The 17,353-nt window shown below is 48.6% G+C and overlaps 2 protein-coding genes across 2 annotated transcripts; both read right to left on the bottom strand.

Moving 5' to 3' along the window:
- Positions 1 to 269: 269 nt before the first annotated feature.
- On the bottom strand, positions 270 to 3,719 carry HEXIM2 (HEXIM P-TEFb complex subunit 2). Its single transcript, XM_037162184.2, has 2 exons — positions 3,623 to 3,719; positions 270 to 1,255 (listed from the first exon to the last, which is right to left on the bottom strand). Exon 2 carries the CDS (start codon positions 1,175 to 1,177, stop codon positions 479 to 481), a length of 699 nt encoding a protein of 232 aa, XP_037018079.2. The 5' UTR covers positions 1,178 to 1,255; positions 3,623 to 3,719; the 3' UTR covers positions 270 to 478.
- Positions 3,720 to 10,733: 7,014 nt separating this feature from the next.
- Positions 10,734 to 14,425, bottom strand: HEXIM1 (HEXIM P-TEFb complex subunit 1). Its single transcript, XM_037162111.2, has one exon. It carries the CDS (start codon positions 13,577 to 13,579, stop codon positions 12,503 to 12,505), a length of 1,077 nt encoding a protein of 358 aa, XP_037018006.1. The 5' UTR covers positions 13,580 to 14,425; the 3' UTR covers positions 10,734 to 12,502.
- Positions 14,426 to 17,353: the final 2,928 nt, after the last annotated feature.

Here is a 17,353-nt window from a genome sequence, read left to right as displayed (position 1 = left end):
GAGAAGCGTCAACTGGTTGCCTCCTGTATGAGCCTGGACTGGGGGTCGAACCCGCAACCCTTCGGTTACAGAGCAGTGCTCCAACCAACTGAGCCCCACTGGCCAAGGCCGTCCTGGAGATCCTGATAGGTCCCCAGTGCAGACGTCTGCTGTCCTCCCAGGCTTGGGGCAGGGGGGCACTGGGGCCCCAAGTCCCAGGCCTATCTGGAATGAATGTGCTTTGAATTTCAGAGCCCTAGTGAAATCGATCCCAGCCATTTACATTTGATTTCACCAAAACCATTTATTTTCTTTGTGAAAAATAAGATGACATCAAAGAACAAATTGTGGAAACGACAAGGTGGAAGTCAAGCTGTCCTCGGGGAGCACAGGGTGCTGAGCGTGGTTTTCACTGGCCGCCCGCCCACTTGAGGCCCAGCCGGCCTGAGCGTGTGTGAAATGAACTGTCTGCTTGGGCCAACCTGGCTGGGGGGCACTCCTAGGTGCCTGGCTCCCCACCGCCAAGGCTGCCCTCTCGGTTCCACATCTCGTTCTCCCGCCGAAGCCGCTGGTTCTCCGTCCGGAGCCTCTCGACCTCGGCAGCCAGCTCCTCAACCAGGTGACAGGACTGTCGGCTGGTGCACCGCTGCTGCAGCCTCCTGCTCTCCTCCTCGGCCTGGGACAGCCTCCGCTCCAGGTCCAGGTAGTCTTGCACCAACTCCTGCTTGCTGCGGCCCTGCAGGCTCTCTGTGTGGTAGCGCTCATAGGCCTCTGAGAAATCCCTCTGCTGGAACTCCCCGTGAACTTGGCCTCGCCCATCGCTGTCCCCTGCTTCACTCTCCCCACTGGAGCCCGGGTGGGAGGCCCCCTGGGGCACATCCAGGTCAGGCTCCTCAGGGTCTCGGTCATCCATCAGGAACTGGGTGGTGTTGTAGGGCGCCACAGGCTGGCCCTTGGCAAACATCTCCTCTCGGACCCGGGAGGCCCTCTGGCTCTGCCTCTCATCCCGCTGCTGCTTCTCGGCCCAGCTCAGCTCCAGGTAGGGCCGCCAGTGCCGCTTGCGCTTGGAAGGCCGCCGGCGGTGCTTCTTTCGGCTCAGCACTGCCTCCATCGAGTAGCCCCTTGGGCTATGGGCCCGGGGACCCCTGCCATTCCGGCCCAGGCCACCATGATCTTCCTCCTCGGAGTGACTCTCCATCTGGGGTGTCAGGGGCAGGGAGCTGCCGGGGTCGTGAGGCTCAGGGGGTGTTTCTGGGCTCTCAGAAGAGCCAGTGGTCTGAAGACAGAACGTGAGGGAGGATGGGTCATGGGCAGCTGTTTCCTGGTGGTGGACACCTTCCATGCCCCTCCGCGTCACCATCCCCACCTAAAACCGACCTTCTCCCACCCTGCCACCTTGTCCCTCTCTAGCTCTCGCCCTTCTGCGACCACTTATTTGTTTGTCACTTACCTTTCCACAGTCTGTCCCCCAACAGGCCCCAAGCAAACTCACAAGGAGAGCAGAAATTTCACACGTGCATTTCATTTTGTAATTTCAATGCTCCTCCCCCTCAGAAAGGCCCCATGTTTTGTTTAACACTCTGCTACCATTGTCTTGAAAATTTTTTTCGGAAACATTTTACTTATTTATTTTCAGAGACAGGGGAAGGGAAAAAGAGGGAGAGAAACATTGATTAGTTGCCTCTTGCATACCCACGACTGGGGATCTGGCCCAGGCATGTGATCTGACTGGGAATCGAACCAGTAACCTGTGGTTCACAGGCTAGCACTCTTGACATTCAATCTGCTAAGCCACACCAGCCAGGGCTTGAACTTCTTAATAATTTTAGAATAAAGTGCGCTTTGCACTGAGCTCCACAAATTATGTAGCTGATCCTGCTTCCAGATATTTGGATAGCTGACTCTTTCATCCTTCATCCTTTGTTCCCATGTCACCTCTGCAGAATGGCCCTCCCTGACCCCCTGTCTTAAGTAGCCCCCAGTCTCCCCTTCCCACTAACTCCCTATCACGTGAAAATCAGCATCCCACTCCCATCTGACTTCCTCCTATAAGAACGTGTCTGTTTGGTTCACCACTGCGTCCCTGTGCCTGATCCAAGGTAAGTGCTTAATAAACAAACGTTCAATGATATAAAGCCCATAAGAGAGGGGAGTCCAAAAGATATTGGAACCCAAGACTCTCCTGTCATTCAAGGGTGAAGAAAATGGAGTGTGGTTATTCCAGGCAGAAGTCGCTACCATCCGTCTACATGACGGGCAGGAAAGAGGACCTAACTAGGGAGAAGAAAAGTCAATCTCCAGTCTGCAGCTGATAGAATTCTAGAACTTATCGCAGAGGTGCAAAGGATTCCGTCAAGAGAGTGTGCGTTCGGGGCATCTGGTTATCTCTGTCATGGTGAGGGTGGGAGTGCTAAGTGGGGAATGAATTGCTCTAAGTTTGTGGTTTGGGGAATTCTAATAATAACTACTACCACTGGTATGTTGTCTCATGATGTCCAGCCTGGTTCAGAGACATTTGAGCGCGAGTCCATACAAGTCTAGGGTACGTACTGGGGGTGCACGTAGCTCTGTAAGAGTTGGAGGTGTGTTACGTGGGTTTTGGAGGCCATGAAGGGAACTGTAGGGAAAAGGAGGTGTGTTGGAGTGCCTGTGCTGTTACTTCACCTGCAGGGAGATCATCAGTTAAGAGCGGCTGGCCTCGTCTCTGCCGGCATCTGTAGCCACATGGGATGGAGATCTGCCCGACACGGGAAGAGGTGGGCCTCTGCCCGCGGGAACTCTGAGGCAGGGTGGCTTGTTTTTGTGTGCACTGCAATTCACCTGCTCCCAGCCATCAGCAAACGCCCCTAATGATCTTTGCCTCACCCAAGCCAGCCCGGCCCTCAGCCCCGTGTGCTGTCTCCCTCCTAAAGGCTTTTCCCTCCATGACCGTGACCAGTAACTGTGGGTAAGCTGTGTGATCTGGGTGAGTCATTTGCCCTCCCTGAATCTTCTAGCCCTGGCATGCCATCAAGTCCAAATTAAATAAATCCAGGAAGCACTGGAAGTGGCTAGGCAGGGTGAATCGGAGGAGCTGAGCTCTCTCATCACCTACAGGGAGTTGTGGACCAGGGGAGAAGAATGGGCAAGGTGGCAGCAGTTAGCGTGAGCACGGGCCGGGAGGGTCTGGGCTCCTGTTGCCAGATCAGAAGGTGACATTCTGAGGGCCTGATACGACCTGTGTCTCCGTCTGTCCTGGGTGATACCCTATACCCCACCCCAACCCAAATTCTGAACCAATTGTTCAGACTCTTTTCCCTGCTTCAGACCTGGTTCTCAGCTTGGACAAAATGCCAGGCAGGCCTCTGTTGTCAGAAGGCCGTAGGTTTAACCCCTGGATCTGCTGCTTGCTGGCTGCATATTTCTAGAAAAGGTATCTCAGCTCTCAGAACCATACCATCTGTGAACTGGACATAAGAAGTCCTACCCTGAAGGGCTACTAGGGTGTCATGAGACGGCACAGACTTAGCACCTGGAATACTGCCCAGCGCATAGTAGGGACTCGTTTAAAAATACTGGTTTTCCAAATGTGCCAACACGTCTGAGACAAGAGGACGGCAGGCTCCACGTTCGGGGCACTCGGGGTTGGAAGGGTGAGGCTTACCTTGGCCTCCTCCAGGGTGCTGCTGACTCTGTATGACAGTCGGTCTGCTTCAGAGTGGCCACCTTCTTCTGTCCCAAATCTCTCAGCAGATGCCTTTACCTAGTGACACCTGCTTCAAATAACAACAGAAACCTAAGCGCTCAAGGAGAAATGTCAGGAAGACTGGCTGCCCGGGAATTTTTCACCAAGGCAGCGGCAGCCATTTTGTAGCACCGGACAAACCTGCACACCCTCCCTTTCAAAGGCAGCCCGGGAGGCTGCCCTGCTTTTCACACCTCCGGCCAGCCAGGGGCCAAATGGGGATTAAGAAGCCATCTTCCCAGTCCTGCTTCTCAGGCCCCAGGGCCAGGCTCACACCCTGTACTGTTCTCCTGGAAGTCACCGAGGCCCAGGCTGGCTACGGTGAAGGTGGGACTGAGCTTTGTTCCCCCAGCAACCAACGTGGGAGAGGAGACGGCCTCGGAGGCCCCTGTCCGTACAGCAACGACCTGGAGAGACTCAGAGCGGACGGGGTCAGTGGCTCCCACAAGAGGGGGTCCTTTCCAGAGGCCTGTCTTAACTGCAGCCCCCTAACTCCTCCCCAGGCTGGGCTCCAGAAGTCGGTGCCTCAAGAAACACTTCTGGGACCTGGGCTGAGCCTGGGACTGAGGCCTTTTCATCCACACACAGGGCCTGGCCTGCCGCCCTCCTGCCTCTCAGGACGGGAGACGGAGGGAAAGGGGAAGAGGTCTTCACATGACGTGCAGCTGGGAGGGAAACCCAACTGGGTTAAGGATGGATTCCTTGGAAGAGAGGAAATGGTCCGGGAAAGAGGTTTTGCAAAGGCGGAACTGACCTATTTGCTGACAAGGGCTATGCACACGACTACATCCGTGTGCCTTTCTGTGCAATCGCCTGTCTGTGCAATTCCCAACGCCTCAGCCCTACCTCTTGCTGCATGCAGTTGCAGCAGCTGTCTGGTCAAGCAGCTCAGGCGCTAAGGTTGGGGGAAGGGAACGGCCTGACAGCGCGGGGCCTGCTGGGGATTGTAGTTCTTCTGGTCTTGGAAGGCTAACCCAAAGCCTGTCACATCAACAGCTCTGCCGAGTACTTCAAAACCCATCTGCCCTTACGCGGGAGTTGTCCCGCGGTCACTGCTGCCTGTTTTGATTGGTCAACTCGTCTGCCAATAAGGCAGCTTTTGTTAACGTTTGCCGTGCGGAAGCACAACCAGTATCCGCCTTCCAAGCTCAATTAAAGAGTTCATTGATGGCGTTAATCTTTACTAGGCAGAAAATAGATCCGGCTGAGAGGGGAGGGGCTGAGGGAGCGGAGGGATCCTCAGCTCTAGAGGAAGGCGACGAGAAGGCTCTGTGGCCGCCGCCGCCATTTTGGGCTGGGAGGAGGCAGCGGAGGGACTCGCTGCACAGTGAGAGCACCCCGTGGGGGGTGGTCCGGGCGTGGGGAGAGGCCGGGCCGAGTGGGCTGCCTGAAGTGGCGACGCCGGGAGACGGCGGGAAGTGGGACCGGGGGCCCGATGGGGGGGTGAAGGTTGGAGTCTCCCCGGCAGGGCCTGGTCCTCAAACCGTCCCGGCAGCCCCGCAGCCTCGCCTCTCACAGAGGGCGCGGTTCTTGGGTAATTACCGCGTATTTCCCGAGATCCCAGTTGGGGAGAGACCGAATAAAACGGTTTTCTTCGGTTCTCTTCCCACTGGGGCGCAGATCATGCGGCCGAGCTCTGCGAAGTTCTTTTTCCGGCCCCATTCGGCCTGGTATGGCGGCGAGGCCCAGCGTAGTGGGAACCCCTCCCCAACTTCGACGGGCGAGGTGGGGAAGAGGCCAGATTCCAAAGATGGGACGCGGGGGAGGGTGGAGGTCGCAGCACTGGCCGCGCGTCTCTCTCGCCTGGCAGTCAGGTGGAGGCTCCGAGAGATCCCGGTGCACCCACGACCATCCCCCACCTCCTCCATACACCAAGGCTGTCCCGCGGCCCAGGCTGCGAAACAGCCTTCTTCCTACTGTGACAACTTCTAATTTCCCCTGGGACCAGCCAGCAGGGTAGGGGCACGTGGAAACCTTCACGAGCCCAATGCTTGGAAATCTCTGAACACTCTGGTCCTCATGGTTCATCCTATCAGTGCCCATTCTCAGAACGACTTGACCTCGCACGTCGCCGGCCACTTTGGGAAACTCCAAAAGTGTGCTGTTCCACTTGTCTTGAAAGTTGACACCAAAGGGGTATGGGTGTTTGCCCTTTACAGGGTCGGGACACAAAATACCTTAGAGTTGCCATGGCTCTGGGAATGAAAGGGGAGTGGCCCATTTCGGATGCTTCAGGAACATCTGTTTGCATTTTGAAATCTGAGCCATAACTTCTCCCAAAACTTTTGGAGGAATGTCTGCCCTCCTAGAGGGGGGAAAAAAAAAACGAACGAATTCCACTGTAATCTTTATAAGACTACAAATTCTTTCCAGTTTAAAGAACTTTTCTCCCACAAACTAAACTAAATGGGATATTTTGCCACTAATGCATTGTTACTAGGAAACCTCTATTTTGACATTCCAAGTAATTAAAAAAAAAAACTTCTGTAGATCCTAGACGCCGCCAAAATAGAAATTGCAGTTTGGAGGTAGGGGAGACCTGCTCTGAAAAAAATAGTCAATCTTTAAGTAGCTTCTTAAAGATCAAAGTTTGATGTGAAAGTCTTTTGAATTACAGATTAAACTATCTTGTTTCCTAGTGCTGGAAATTTTAATTCAGGAAGATTTATACCTCAGGGGTAGCTTAATCTGCAAAAATGTCATTTAAAATGTAAATAGGTAGCTTCTGAAGTTAGGGGAGTGACTGAGCAGTGAACTTTGGCTTTGAGGGTACCTTGTTGATTCTTGTAAGTATTCTGACTGGGGGGTGGAACCCACAACCTTGGCTCCCTCCAGCTGAGCTCCCCTGCCAGGCAGAAGGTACCCAAGGATGAGTCTCATTGCCAATTACAGATGGTTGGGTTATTTCTGAGCCTTTGGCCTCAAAGCAGGAACCTCAGAAGGTTCTTCAGAACTAAATCCTTGCTGCTCCTATTAATAAAGTAAGTTTTTAAAAAGTTGTGAGAGTGACAGTTCCATAGCTTTAACTATTTCCCCACCCACTGAGTATTTTCAGAGGAAGTCTTAGAACTGGATTGTAGAGATACGATCACCATTGGCTCTGGTTCTTAATCCAAAATTTGAACCCCTTAGTCCAAAATGAAACCAGTACACTCGATTCATACTGTAGGTTGACTTGGCCTAATGTCACATTCATTTTACACTTCTTCAGACAGAAGATTTAAGTTAGGAAAAGTTGACACTAACTTGGTAGAAGTTAAGTGAAATAGTCATTGGAGCTGAAAGGGGAGTCTGAAGATTGTCAAGAATTTAATGAGCGAGGATCCTAGACTCATGATTCACCCTCCATTAAACCTTTGGATGTTACTAAGTGGAGCATACCAGGGACAGAAATTTGTTAACTCATAAAAATGAAAGCTTACCCTGTTTAAGGTTGTCCAATAAGCTCTCCACTCCTTGATAAGAAAAGTTGGGAATAAAGCAAGTTTGTTTATGGAATAAAACCTAGGATTGGAGGTTAGGAACTCCAAGTTCTGTTCCTGTGTGTGCCACCACTGACTTGCTCGGCTTGGCTAGAGGCCAAAACCTGAAGATTAGGCCAAAGGGGAGTCTAATCATCTAATGTTCAACCAGATCTTTGACTCCCTCCTCCTTTTTCAGATGAGTTGCTTTATAGTTTATAAGAAATTCTACCAGACTGTATTATATATGCCTAAGCTTCCTTTTTTTACATTTATTTTTATTGGGTTTATTGGGTCTGCCTCAGTTTCCTAATTTGAAAATGGAATCAGTGCTGCCTCCCTCATAAATACCTTGAGGAGTAACTAATCTTCAGTAGCTATTTAAACATTTACCCCTATAACTTTGTTACTTGGGAACGTTAGAACTTTTAGTTAGAACTTTTACTTCAAAGGTTATTTGGAGTAGTCGGGAGGCCTGCCTTACCGAAGTGTGCCACTGGCAGTACAGAGTGTGCCCATTCAGACAGGCTGAAGGAGGGTCAGGCTGTCAGAGTACCAAGTAGTGGTTACCATGAAGTTCCTGATGCTCCATGTCTGCCTGACAGCCCACTCTTGGGTACTAGTGGCTGTGAGCAGGATTCATTGATTCTTTGTAGCAGTCCTCGTCAGGATGAAGGTGCTTGCTTCTGAACTCTTTGATTTCCACAATTTTTTATTCTTTGTATTTAGCTTTTACCATTCTTCTCTTTTGTCTAAGTTGTTTAAATGTTTACTGTTTTATTAAGTACATCTTTCGTAAAAACTAGAGAGGAGGGTACAACTAACTTCTCAGACATTCTTTTCCATCCTCCAGTTTGGTCTTCTGCCTTTGCCTGAAAGTTGTACTAGAGTTATCCATATAATTGTACTAGAGTCAATCCATATGCAGAATTGAATGTTTGGAGCAGGTTTCAGAAAGTTCAAATTAACCTCCTCCGCTGACTGGAGGTTAGGACAAGTTCAGCTGAGTAGCTTACAAGAGCAGCTATCATTTTCTTAAAATCTCTTGCACGGAGTACTGTAAAGCTCCCACATTTTCCTTTAGGAAGATGCTTTTTGCTCACCGCAGACCCAGGGCTTTTTAACACTTCACATGAAGTCAGTGAATATGTCAAGTAGAATTTGACTTCCAACAAGTGTTTACAATTCCCTTCTGAATGTTTGCTCTTGAAAACAAGAATGTGTAAGCCAATGTTAACTCCTCTTGGTGCTGTATTGAATGATCACATTAGTTCAAAAGACTAAGAGTTTTCTGTAGCATCACAACCGTTTGAAAGAATTTTAATAATTGAACTGTCTCTTAAAAAAAAGAAGTTTAGTCCAGAGGATTTGTGAGAGCTACAGCATTGATCTGTCTAAACCCAGGCTTTGTTTTTTTCAACAAGAGAGAGAATGAGGTGGTCAGCTTTCCAAATTCAACAACAGCTGGCAAAGATTGATTCTTTTCCCGCTAGACCACAGATTTTTGTCCCACTTGCAAAGTATGACTTATACAGTTTGGTCAGCAGACCCCACTGTGTTCAGGTCCTGAATTTGATACACTTAAAAATTACTTTTTATCCTAGCATCAATAATTTACACTTTGTGTAAGAAAGAAGATTAAAGTGGAGTTTTATTCCAGTGATCTTGTCAAATGTGAAAAAATTTATTTAAAAAACCCCAAAACCACCCTGTCTGGTGTGGCTTAGTGAACTGAGCACTGGTCTGCAACCCAAAGCCAGAGGGTCGCTGGTTCAGTTGTGCATCAGGCACATTCCTGGGTTGTGGGCCAGGTCCCCAGTAGGGGGCACACAAGAGGCAACCGCATATTGATGTTGCTCTCCCTATCTTCTTCCCTTCCCCTCCCTCTAAACATAAATAAATAAAATCTTTAAAAAATAAAAACCAAAAACCCACACACATGCAAGTGTACCTAATTAGACACAAGTACTCTTTACTCTAGCCAACTTTTCTATCACACTGTTGTGAATATTTGTTGCCAGCTGTTCTGCATGTAAGTGGCCAGGGGGACACCTGTAGTGTATTACCTAATGTTTGACTAAATATAACCAGTTTTCTTTTTTTAACCCACACCTAAGATTATGCTTTTTATTGATTTCAGAGAGGGAAGGAGGGAGAGAGAAACATTGGTTGCTTCTCATAGATGGCCGGACAGGGGATCAAACCGAAACCTAGGTTTGTGCCCTGACCTGGGACCAAACCACAGCCTTTTGGTGCACGGGATGGTGCTCCAGCCAGCAGAGCAATCCAGCCAGGGGTATAGCCAGTTCTTTACACTCTGACAGCAAATTCTTGGGTTTGGGTGTTTTTTTTTTTATTTCTTAGATTCACTCTGGTTTCTCTTAACTTATGAAGACATTAGGATAAAATATATTTATTTGCATTTCCCCAAGCAAAGCTTTTTTAAAAAAAATTATATAACATTTTTATAAATCCTGGATAAAGTGAAAATTTAAAAATATCAAATGGGCAGCTACTGTATGCATGTGTAGCACATTTTATACTGCTTCATTTAATCCTTAGTTATGTGAAGTAGGCGTAACCCCATTCAGCTGATGAAGAATGAGGCTCAGAGTTTGAGTGATGTGTCCAGGATTGCCACTACTAGTACACGTTCAAGGTATGACTGGGATCCTGGTTCTTTGACCTCTAGTGTAATTTTTTGATGTTTCCTCTCTTTAGAGATACCTGGTTTGTTTTTTAGAACTAAACCAATCTGGAACTCCCTGACTTTTTCCTCTTTAAACTAAAATCTAAAGGGACCTGTCTCCTGAGAGCCCTTTTATGTTATAGGCCAGCCTTGGGAAAGTTTTCCTTGCTCAAAGAATTAAGCTCTTCAGCCAGCTGTCTCAGTTTGGGAAGCACTATGCCCTGACTTGATACCCAGGGCCTAGTATTAAAAAGGGAACAAACTGAAATTGCTAATGTGTATGGTCTTTTGTGCAACTCGGTTGAAGTGTTTGGCAGGGAGCACTTCAGTGAAAGGCTAGTGTGGACTTGAGGATCATTTGTCATCACAACCCCCTAGTAATTCAGTGTTCTGCCCTGAGAGCAGTATGCTAATCAAGTGTTTGAACATAGAAGCGTTAATGGAAACTCATTTCACATAAACCTCATCATTCAAAGAAGATAAATGTAATAAATATAGTAAAATGCCAGTGCTTTTGAAAGCAGAATCCAGAAAGTTTATAGCTCAAGATAAAATAATTTTTGAGTTACTTAAAACCAAATATTTGTGTATTTTTAAAAACTGCACTGCGTCACCTAGGAGTAAAATGTACACTGATTTTTGTGGTGAAAAATGTACGTTTAAAATCTCTCCAAGGGGAACATGTAAGGGAAACAAGATTCTCTCAGGTTCTGAAATGATCAGAGGTTATCACTGCTGCATCCTAGTGCAATCAAAATGAGGGCTCTGCTCTGCACTGTGAAGCCAGAGGGCAGTGTTGCTGCTTTTCCACCTAGCAACCGGGTTTCTGGGACTGCTGCATGATGTCATAGAAGGAGTATTAAAAACACGAAGAAAACTATTTCAAATTAGACATTTAATGTCGTTTTTAGGCCAAAAGAAAAACAGATCATACATTGTCTCCAGTGAACCATCTGCCAGAATAAGGCTAGCTCAGTCCAGCTTTGAGGGCCAGTCTTGACCGTCGATTTCCTTTGATTCATTGATTTTGTGTGTGCTCCTTTTGCATCATAAGGAGCATTCCACTCTTGAAGATTCCACCATCTCTTTCATTTAGCTGCAAAAGGAAGTTTCTTAATGGGAGGCTTTTTTTCCTCTTTCTCTGCAGGGGGTTTTTAACCTGCAAGTTTGACAATCTCATGATTCTCTTGAACCCTTTCCCCCAGATAAGTGTATGTGTAACATGAGTCTATATGTAATTTTGTGGGGTTTGTGGACCCCAAGTTAAGGAACTCCTGTGCTAGAGATTTGAGTAGTGCAATCACCCTAAGAAAACAGGGCAGGTAAAAATGGGCTGAGTTATCTATCCATGGTGACAGGAGGGAACAGCCTTGTAATTTATTTCAATTTTGGGGGCAGAAATTAAATTCTAGGGCCTCCATGCATTTTCAAGAGTAGAATATTCAAAATCTGCTATCAGCATCCTTTAGGAGATAGAATAGCGGCTGTACAGGGAGTATATGCGGGTAACCACTCTGCCCCCAAGGAGTTAATTTAGCTGAACCAGAAACTAAGTTTGATTTGCAGTAAGGGGGCATTTCTAATTTTAGTTTGACTCTCATGGAAAGGTGGACAGCTCCTGTTCTTTTTTGGTATGGGAAGCACCAATATTGGATAATTAGGGTAAGTCCTTGGAATGCCCCAAACAGCTGTTTTCCTCCACAAATCCAATATCCCCTAGTCTAAACAACTTAATGAAAAGAGTTGCTCCACAAAGTTATCCAACCATTGCTTGCGCTAAGCAGTAGATTTTACCAAGAGCCTCTTCCAGGCATCCAGGAACTTCCTGCCTCATTGGGGAAGGGGATATTACTAAAAACCTACTTGTAGGAATGAAATGAGTTGTCTAACAAACTGCCAAGTTAGATTTAAATTTTTGTTAAGACTCTCAAATGGCTATTGAGAAGCAGAATGAAATTTTAAACTGATTGGAGCAATTCTGTTCCCCAAACACCCAACACTGGTTTATTTCTCCAACATCAGGGAAAAAAACCAAGGCACTAGAAAGCAAGCACACTTCAGTTTGAAGCTATTTAAATCTTTATATTTTGTCTGAACTATATATTGTAGCACACTAAAACCCATTCAAGGAGAAAATGGACAAATTTAAAAGTCTTCTATAAAGATTTTTCCCCCAAACTTAACAAATTTCTTTATCCCCTCCAAATGTAATCACATAAGTCAGTACTATATTTTATTAGCTCTAGAAATCACACTTAAAACTATGTAACATTAACAAATATTAAATTATAACGAGTGAATTTAATTGTTCTCAGATTTGGCCACCTTATAGCTCTGTTTAAGGAGAGAATTTCTAACAGAAAATGCATTATAACTTGGTCAAATTACTCACACAAAAGAAAATCTAAAAGGAAAAGGAAAAGTAAAGCATCCCTCAGTTTCACATAATTATAATTAAAGAACAGGAGAAATTACGCAAGCTACATCATAGCTAGATTTACCAAACCAACCAAAGCCAGGGCATTTTCTCTTCTGATTACGTGTCATAATAAAAAGGTCCACTGTCTTTATATACACATGGATATAATGATACATTCCATTACTGTAAAAAGTCCCCTTTGCCCCCTCCCCCCCAAAAAAAGTTGCAGTCTAGTCTCCAAACTTGGATGGCGGTCCTCGCTCCTGCTGTCGGTGCAGTTCGTTCTCCGTCAGCAACTGGAGATTCTCGGCACGCAGTCGGTCCAGCTCCAGCTCCAACTCCCGCACACGCGCGTCGTCACTGCCCAGCCGCTTACTCTCCAGCCGCAGGCGGTTGTTTTCGTCCTCCATGCGCGAGAGGCACTTCTCCAGCTCCAGGTACTCCCTGATGAGCTCCTGCTTGCTCATATTCTGCAGACTCTCCGCGTGGTACCGCTCGTAAGTCTCCGAGAAGTCCCGCTGCAGAAACTCACTGCCGTCTCCTCCCATCCCGTCGCTGCCCCCATCCTCCTCGCCGGCCTCTTCCATGAACTCTTCATCGCTGGTATCGTCGGATTTGGCGGCAGCCCGCTTGGGGTAGAAGCCGGTTTTGAGATCTGGCTCCTCCTGGTCGTGATCATCCATGAGGAACTGCGTGGTATTATAGGGAGCAACTGGCTGACCCTTGGCGAACATCTCGGCTCGAATCCTCGAAGCTCGCAGACTCTGTTTCTCGTCAAACTTTCTCTTCTCCTCCCAGGTCAGCTTGTAGTATGGTTTCCAATGCCGCTTCTTCTTGGAGGGGCGCCTCCTATGTTTCTTCTTGCCTAGCTGTCTCTGCTGCTGCTTCCATGGCTCCTCAACCCCAGCGGCAGGAGCCCCCAAGTTGTTGGCCTCCGAGTCGTGACAAGACTGGGCGAGCGGCTCAGCCTCGGGCCTGGGTTCTCCTCCTGCTGCCAGCGGGGGTGCTCCGCCAGTGGACAACTCGTCTCCATTCTGTGCCCTTTCCTCCGCTCCAGGGCAACCAGCTTCTGGACAGACCTGGGTCTGCAGAGGTGAATGGGGTTCCACGCTCCCTTCCCCCTCCTGCCCTGGAGGGCCATCCGACTGGGGGTACGCTCTCGATTGCCACCTACTGTCGTCCTCTGGCACCCGCTCCTCAGCGCCTGGGGGGCGATCGGGGTTCCGCTCTTCTTGGACAGCATCAGCACCTGTACAATTGCTGGTTTGAGGCTGGTGCTGATATTTCGACAGTAGTGACTCGGCCATGGCTAACAGAGTCCTCTTCTCGAAGTTTGAAGAATTTTGGCTGTAAGTCCTTGAGGAAAAAAGAGGTTTTTTTTTTCTTTTCAAAAATGTCCAACAGAGTCCACTTCGGTAATTCCCGCAGTGATGCCTTTAGCCAGTCCTGTCGGCAAACTCCAAATACAACTTAGGAGCGCTCAAGACAGTAAAGGGTTAAGCGCCACAGCGCGACCAGCTAGCAGGTCCAAGGGGGTGCAGCAGCAGGAACAGTACGTAATGTGCGGAGAGGGTCGGCCTCAAGCCTCACCACAGAGCGCCCCCACAGTGGAGGAACTGGTGGGCTAGAAGATGAGGTCAAGTCCAGTGGGTTAAACCCAGCCCCGAAGGGGTTAAAACTACCCGATGACGCTGTCTCCGAGGGGCTGGATCCACAAAGGGTTAAATCCCCTGCCGCAGAGCCCACAAGGGGTTAAGGTCCCAGAGCCACCTCCTCCCACTTCCACGGGTGTCGCTCCAACCCGAGCTTCCAGTTCCTTAGGCCGGGCCGGAGCCTTATCCGAGGACAGACAAACTCATCTCCCCTTTGGCTCGATGCTCTGCTCTGCTCAGCTCAGTTCTCCGCCTCCTCCTTTCCTCCCTCCTCCCCCCTCCGACAGCTCCTCTTCCGCCTCCTCCCCCAACTTCCCCTCCCAACCTGCCTCTCCACCTGCCAACTTCCAACTGCTGCCTCCCAGTCCTCTGCGCAGCTTTTATATAGACGCTTGTCCGCCCCGCCTTTGCGCATGCCTAACGGGGTCCCCATTGCAGGAAGCTGGGACTGGTAGTTCCCATCTTTCAGGCCGCCGTCCTCACGCGCCGTGCAACGTAGCCAATCTAGGAACGCGTAGGTGGTGTCTTCCAGGCCACCTCCCTCCATCCATTACTCCTCGCTGGAGAAACGTGAGCAACCATTGGTCTAGAGTCACAAGTGTCACGGAGGAAGGAATGCCAATCACAGAGAAGATGGGGCGGGTTCTGGATCATACCATTATGCTTCAAGAATACGAGAAGATTCCATGATCTAAGAAGGCCCGCACAGAATATTTTCAGGAAAAGGTGCGTTTTAAAGCCTGTTACCATTTTCTGTTCTCAGTGGAAGGGTTCTGAAAATCATAAACATTTGTTAACTATAGCAAAGAATGGTTTATTCCTAAAAAGTAGTCCCAAACGCGTAAAAGAAAAAAGATCTAATAAAGATATGTTGGCACAGGGCTGGCTGGTAACTCTCGATTCTTAATATTTCAGAAATGGTTTCAAAATGTGTGGTTAGTGCCTGGGACTGACGTTTGCGGACGAACATTTGAATATATTTTGTGAAATAACGAAAAGCGCATGAAGAAGTAAACAAATGAGGAATAAAAAGTGCCGCCTTAAAGGGACAGTGTGACTGTGTTAGCAATCAATCTCGGACTAGGCCTCAGAAGATGAGAAAGCAGGTTCGAGTCCTGAGTGACGTTCACCTTCACACTGGCGTCCAGACCTATGGGCGAAAATGACTGAGTCCGGCCATGTGTAGCCTTTCAGGCCCACGGCCGCCTCAGGGACCAGTGCGAAATGGTGGGCCGCAATTGAGTCGCTCCTGGGCCGGGAACCGGGAAGCGCGGGGTGTGCGACCACAGCTCCCTGGAAACCTGAGGCAGGAAGGCGTCACCCAAGGGCCTCAGCTTCCATAGAAGAAAATGGCCTCTTGGGGATGACTTGGTCTGTTCACTTCCAGGCCCACCTGGAGCATTACCTGAGATGGACAGGGAAGTCGCTCCAACTAATAAACCTTGTTGTTGGGGAGGGGTTTGAAATTAATGAATTTAAATAATCGCTCCTGGCTAACAGAGAAAGAGAGAAGGGGATATCACCCCCAGAGGCTCTTCCTCATCACTGGGTATCAGCGGGAGGGAAGCAGAACCAGAGAGTGAGGAGGAGGCCTTGCCCAGAAGCAAGGGGAGGAAATTTGGGCTCATGACTGTGGGGTAGACTCATGGGGAGAGAGAGAGACAACTTGTTCTTCTTCTTTTCGCCACGTTCCTAGTGACCCATTCTTATTCCTGAATAGCAATGGTTTACGTTCCAACTGCGTTCCAGCTGCATTCCACTGTATGTGCTCTTAACCGCAGAACCATTTGATCCCACCACAGCCCAGGCAGGATAGGAATTACTGTCTCCATTTTAGAGATAAGAAATTTCTAAGATTCATAGAAATTAATTGACTTGTCCAAGATTCCATGACAACTAAGTGACAACTCTGGCTAGTATACTCTTTGTGACTTCCCATGCTATTTTTCTTTCTGTCACAAACACACAATTCCCTTCTTTCTCAAGAACTCTGCATTTTGTTCTTTTACATTTCTAACAGCTTCAGCCTAAATCAGTCCCTTACTCCTTCATTTAGCAAAGATTTGTGAGGAGGGTATGTCCTGCCTGGTGTGGCTCAGTGGATTGAACACCAGCCTGTGAACCAAAGGGTAGCCTGTTCCATTGCTAGTCAGGGCACACGCCTGGGTTATGGGCTGGGTTCCCAGCTGGGGGTGCATGAGAGGCAACCAACACTGATGTTTCTCTCCCATTCTCCCTTCCTTCCCCTCTCTCTACAAATATTTTTTTTAATCTTAAAAAAAAAGGAGGGACCAATAATGTCATCCTTGCTGCTCATGGACTGTGTAGAGAGGCCATCAAGTCACAGTGATCCAAAATGGCAAGTGACAAAAATCCAGTAAGGTTTGTGAGCCAAGCTGCTTAGGAGTTGGGAATTGTGTACAGGTTTCGAGGGGAAATAACTTACTGGCTGTCTCTGACGGCTGAATCGTTTTCAGGCAAAGTGGCGTGAAGGAAAGGCATTTTATGGAGAGCAAGTATCATGTCCAAAGAAAGGACTTACCTGAGAATTCAAGACTGGTTTTGTGAGAAAGTGGTGGGTGGGGGGGCAAAAGGAGATGGCAAGCCTGAGTGCTTCCAGGGGACAGCCAGATGTGTTGAAAATTGATCAACCCAGCCTGTTTCCCCTGAGCTTCCAAGACCTCAAGCCCGTCTGAACAGCCTGCCTTCTGTGCTGCTCCATCAGTCAAACACACGGTCCTTTAGGGGCGAGAGCTGCCCCTCACCCTGACACGTTTTCAGACTCCAGAGGACTAGTGTGTGTGTATTCTCAGTCAGGGCTTTGGAGGGTATAGCAGAGACCAGCCTTAGTTTACTGGACAGGGCTCAGCTGTGCGGGCTCACTTGTCATATTGGGGAGGGATGCCCAGACTACTAGGTTGTGGAATTCTAGAATTCTATCAAACGGGAGGTCAGGCACCTTACTGTGTTTTACACTTTGCCTGGTATTAGATGCCCTGGTCATTTGAATTACAGAACTGCCTTGCAATCAAAACATCATCATCCTTATTTTGCAAACAAGATAACCTAGGGCCTGAGCCTTGCAGAATTCACACAACTAGTGTGTGCTAGTGGTGGAGCCGGCTTCTGCCCCCGTCTCACTGCCTTGCTGTTGCTTATAACACTGGGCCAACTGTGGAGCCACAGGGCCTTGTGTCTGTTCTGAAGGTTGCTGCCTTGAGAAAAGGAGTGAGGGTCAAAGAGTTACAGTGCTGGCTTCCAGTGGGGCAAGTGATGGCCACGCCTGGGAGAGTTGACAAGGACAGGAGTTGACCCAGATAACGCAGGAGTTTAAGTATCTCCAAGGATACTTAGAACTGCCTTCAGAACTGCCTCTTTCTCACCCAGGGGCACAAAGACCTTGAGTCCCAGGTGGTGGTAGCTACGGGG

The sequence above is a fragment of the Artibeus jamaicensis genome, unplaced genomic scaffold, assembly GCF_021234435.1.
Source record: "Artibeus jamaicensis isolate MK-2021 breed Jamaican fruit bat unplaced genomic scaffold, CSHL_Jam_final contig_2259, whole genome shotgun sequence".
NCBI classification, from domain to species: domain Eukaryota; kingdom Metazoa; phylum Chordata; class Mammalia; order Chiroptera; family Phyllostomidae; genus Artibeus; species Artibeus jamaicensis.
This window is presented reverse-complemented; position numbering and strand designations above follow the sequence as displayed.

Bases quoted from the DNA above. Each gene is read 5' to 3' on its own strand.
- HEXIM2 (XM_037162184.2), bottom strand. From the start codon at position 1,177: ATGGAGAGTCACTCCGAGGAGGAAGATCATGGTGGCCTGGGCCGGAAT.
- HEXIM1 (XM_037162111.2), bottom strand. From the start codon at position 13,579: ATGGCCGAGTCACTACTGTCGAAATATCAGCACCAGCCTCAAACCAGC.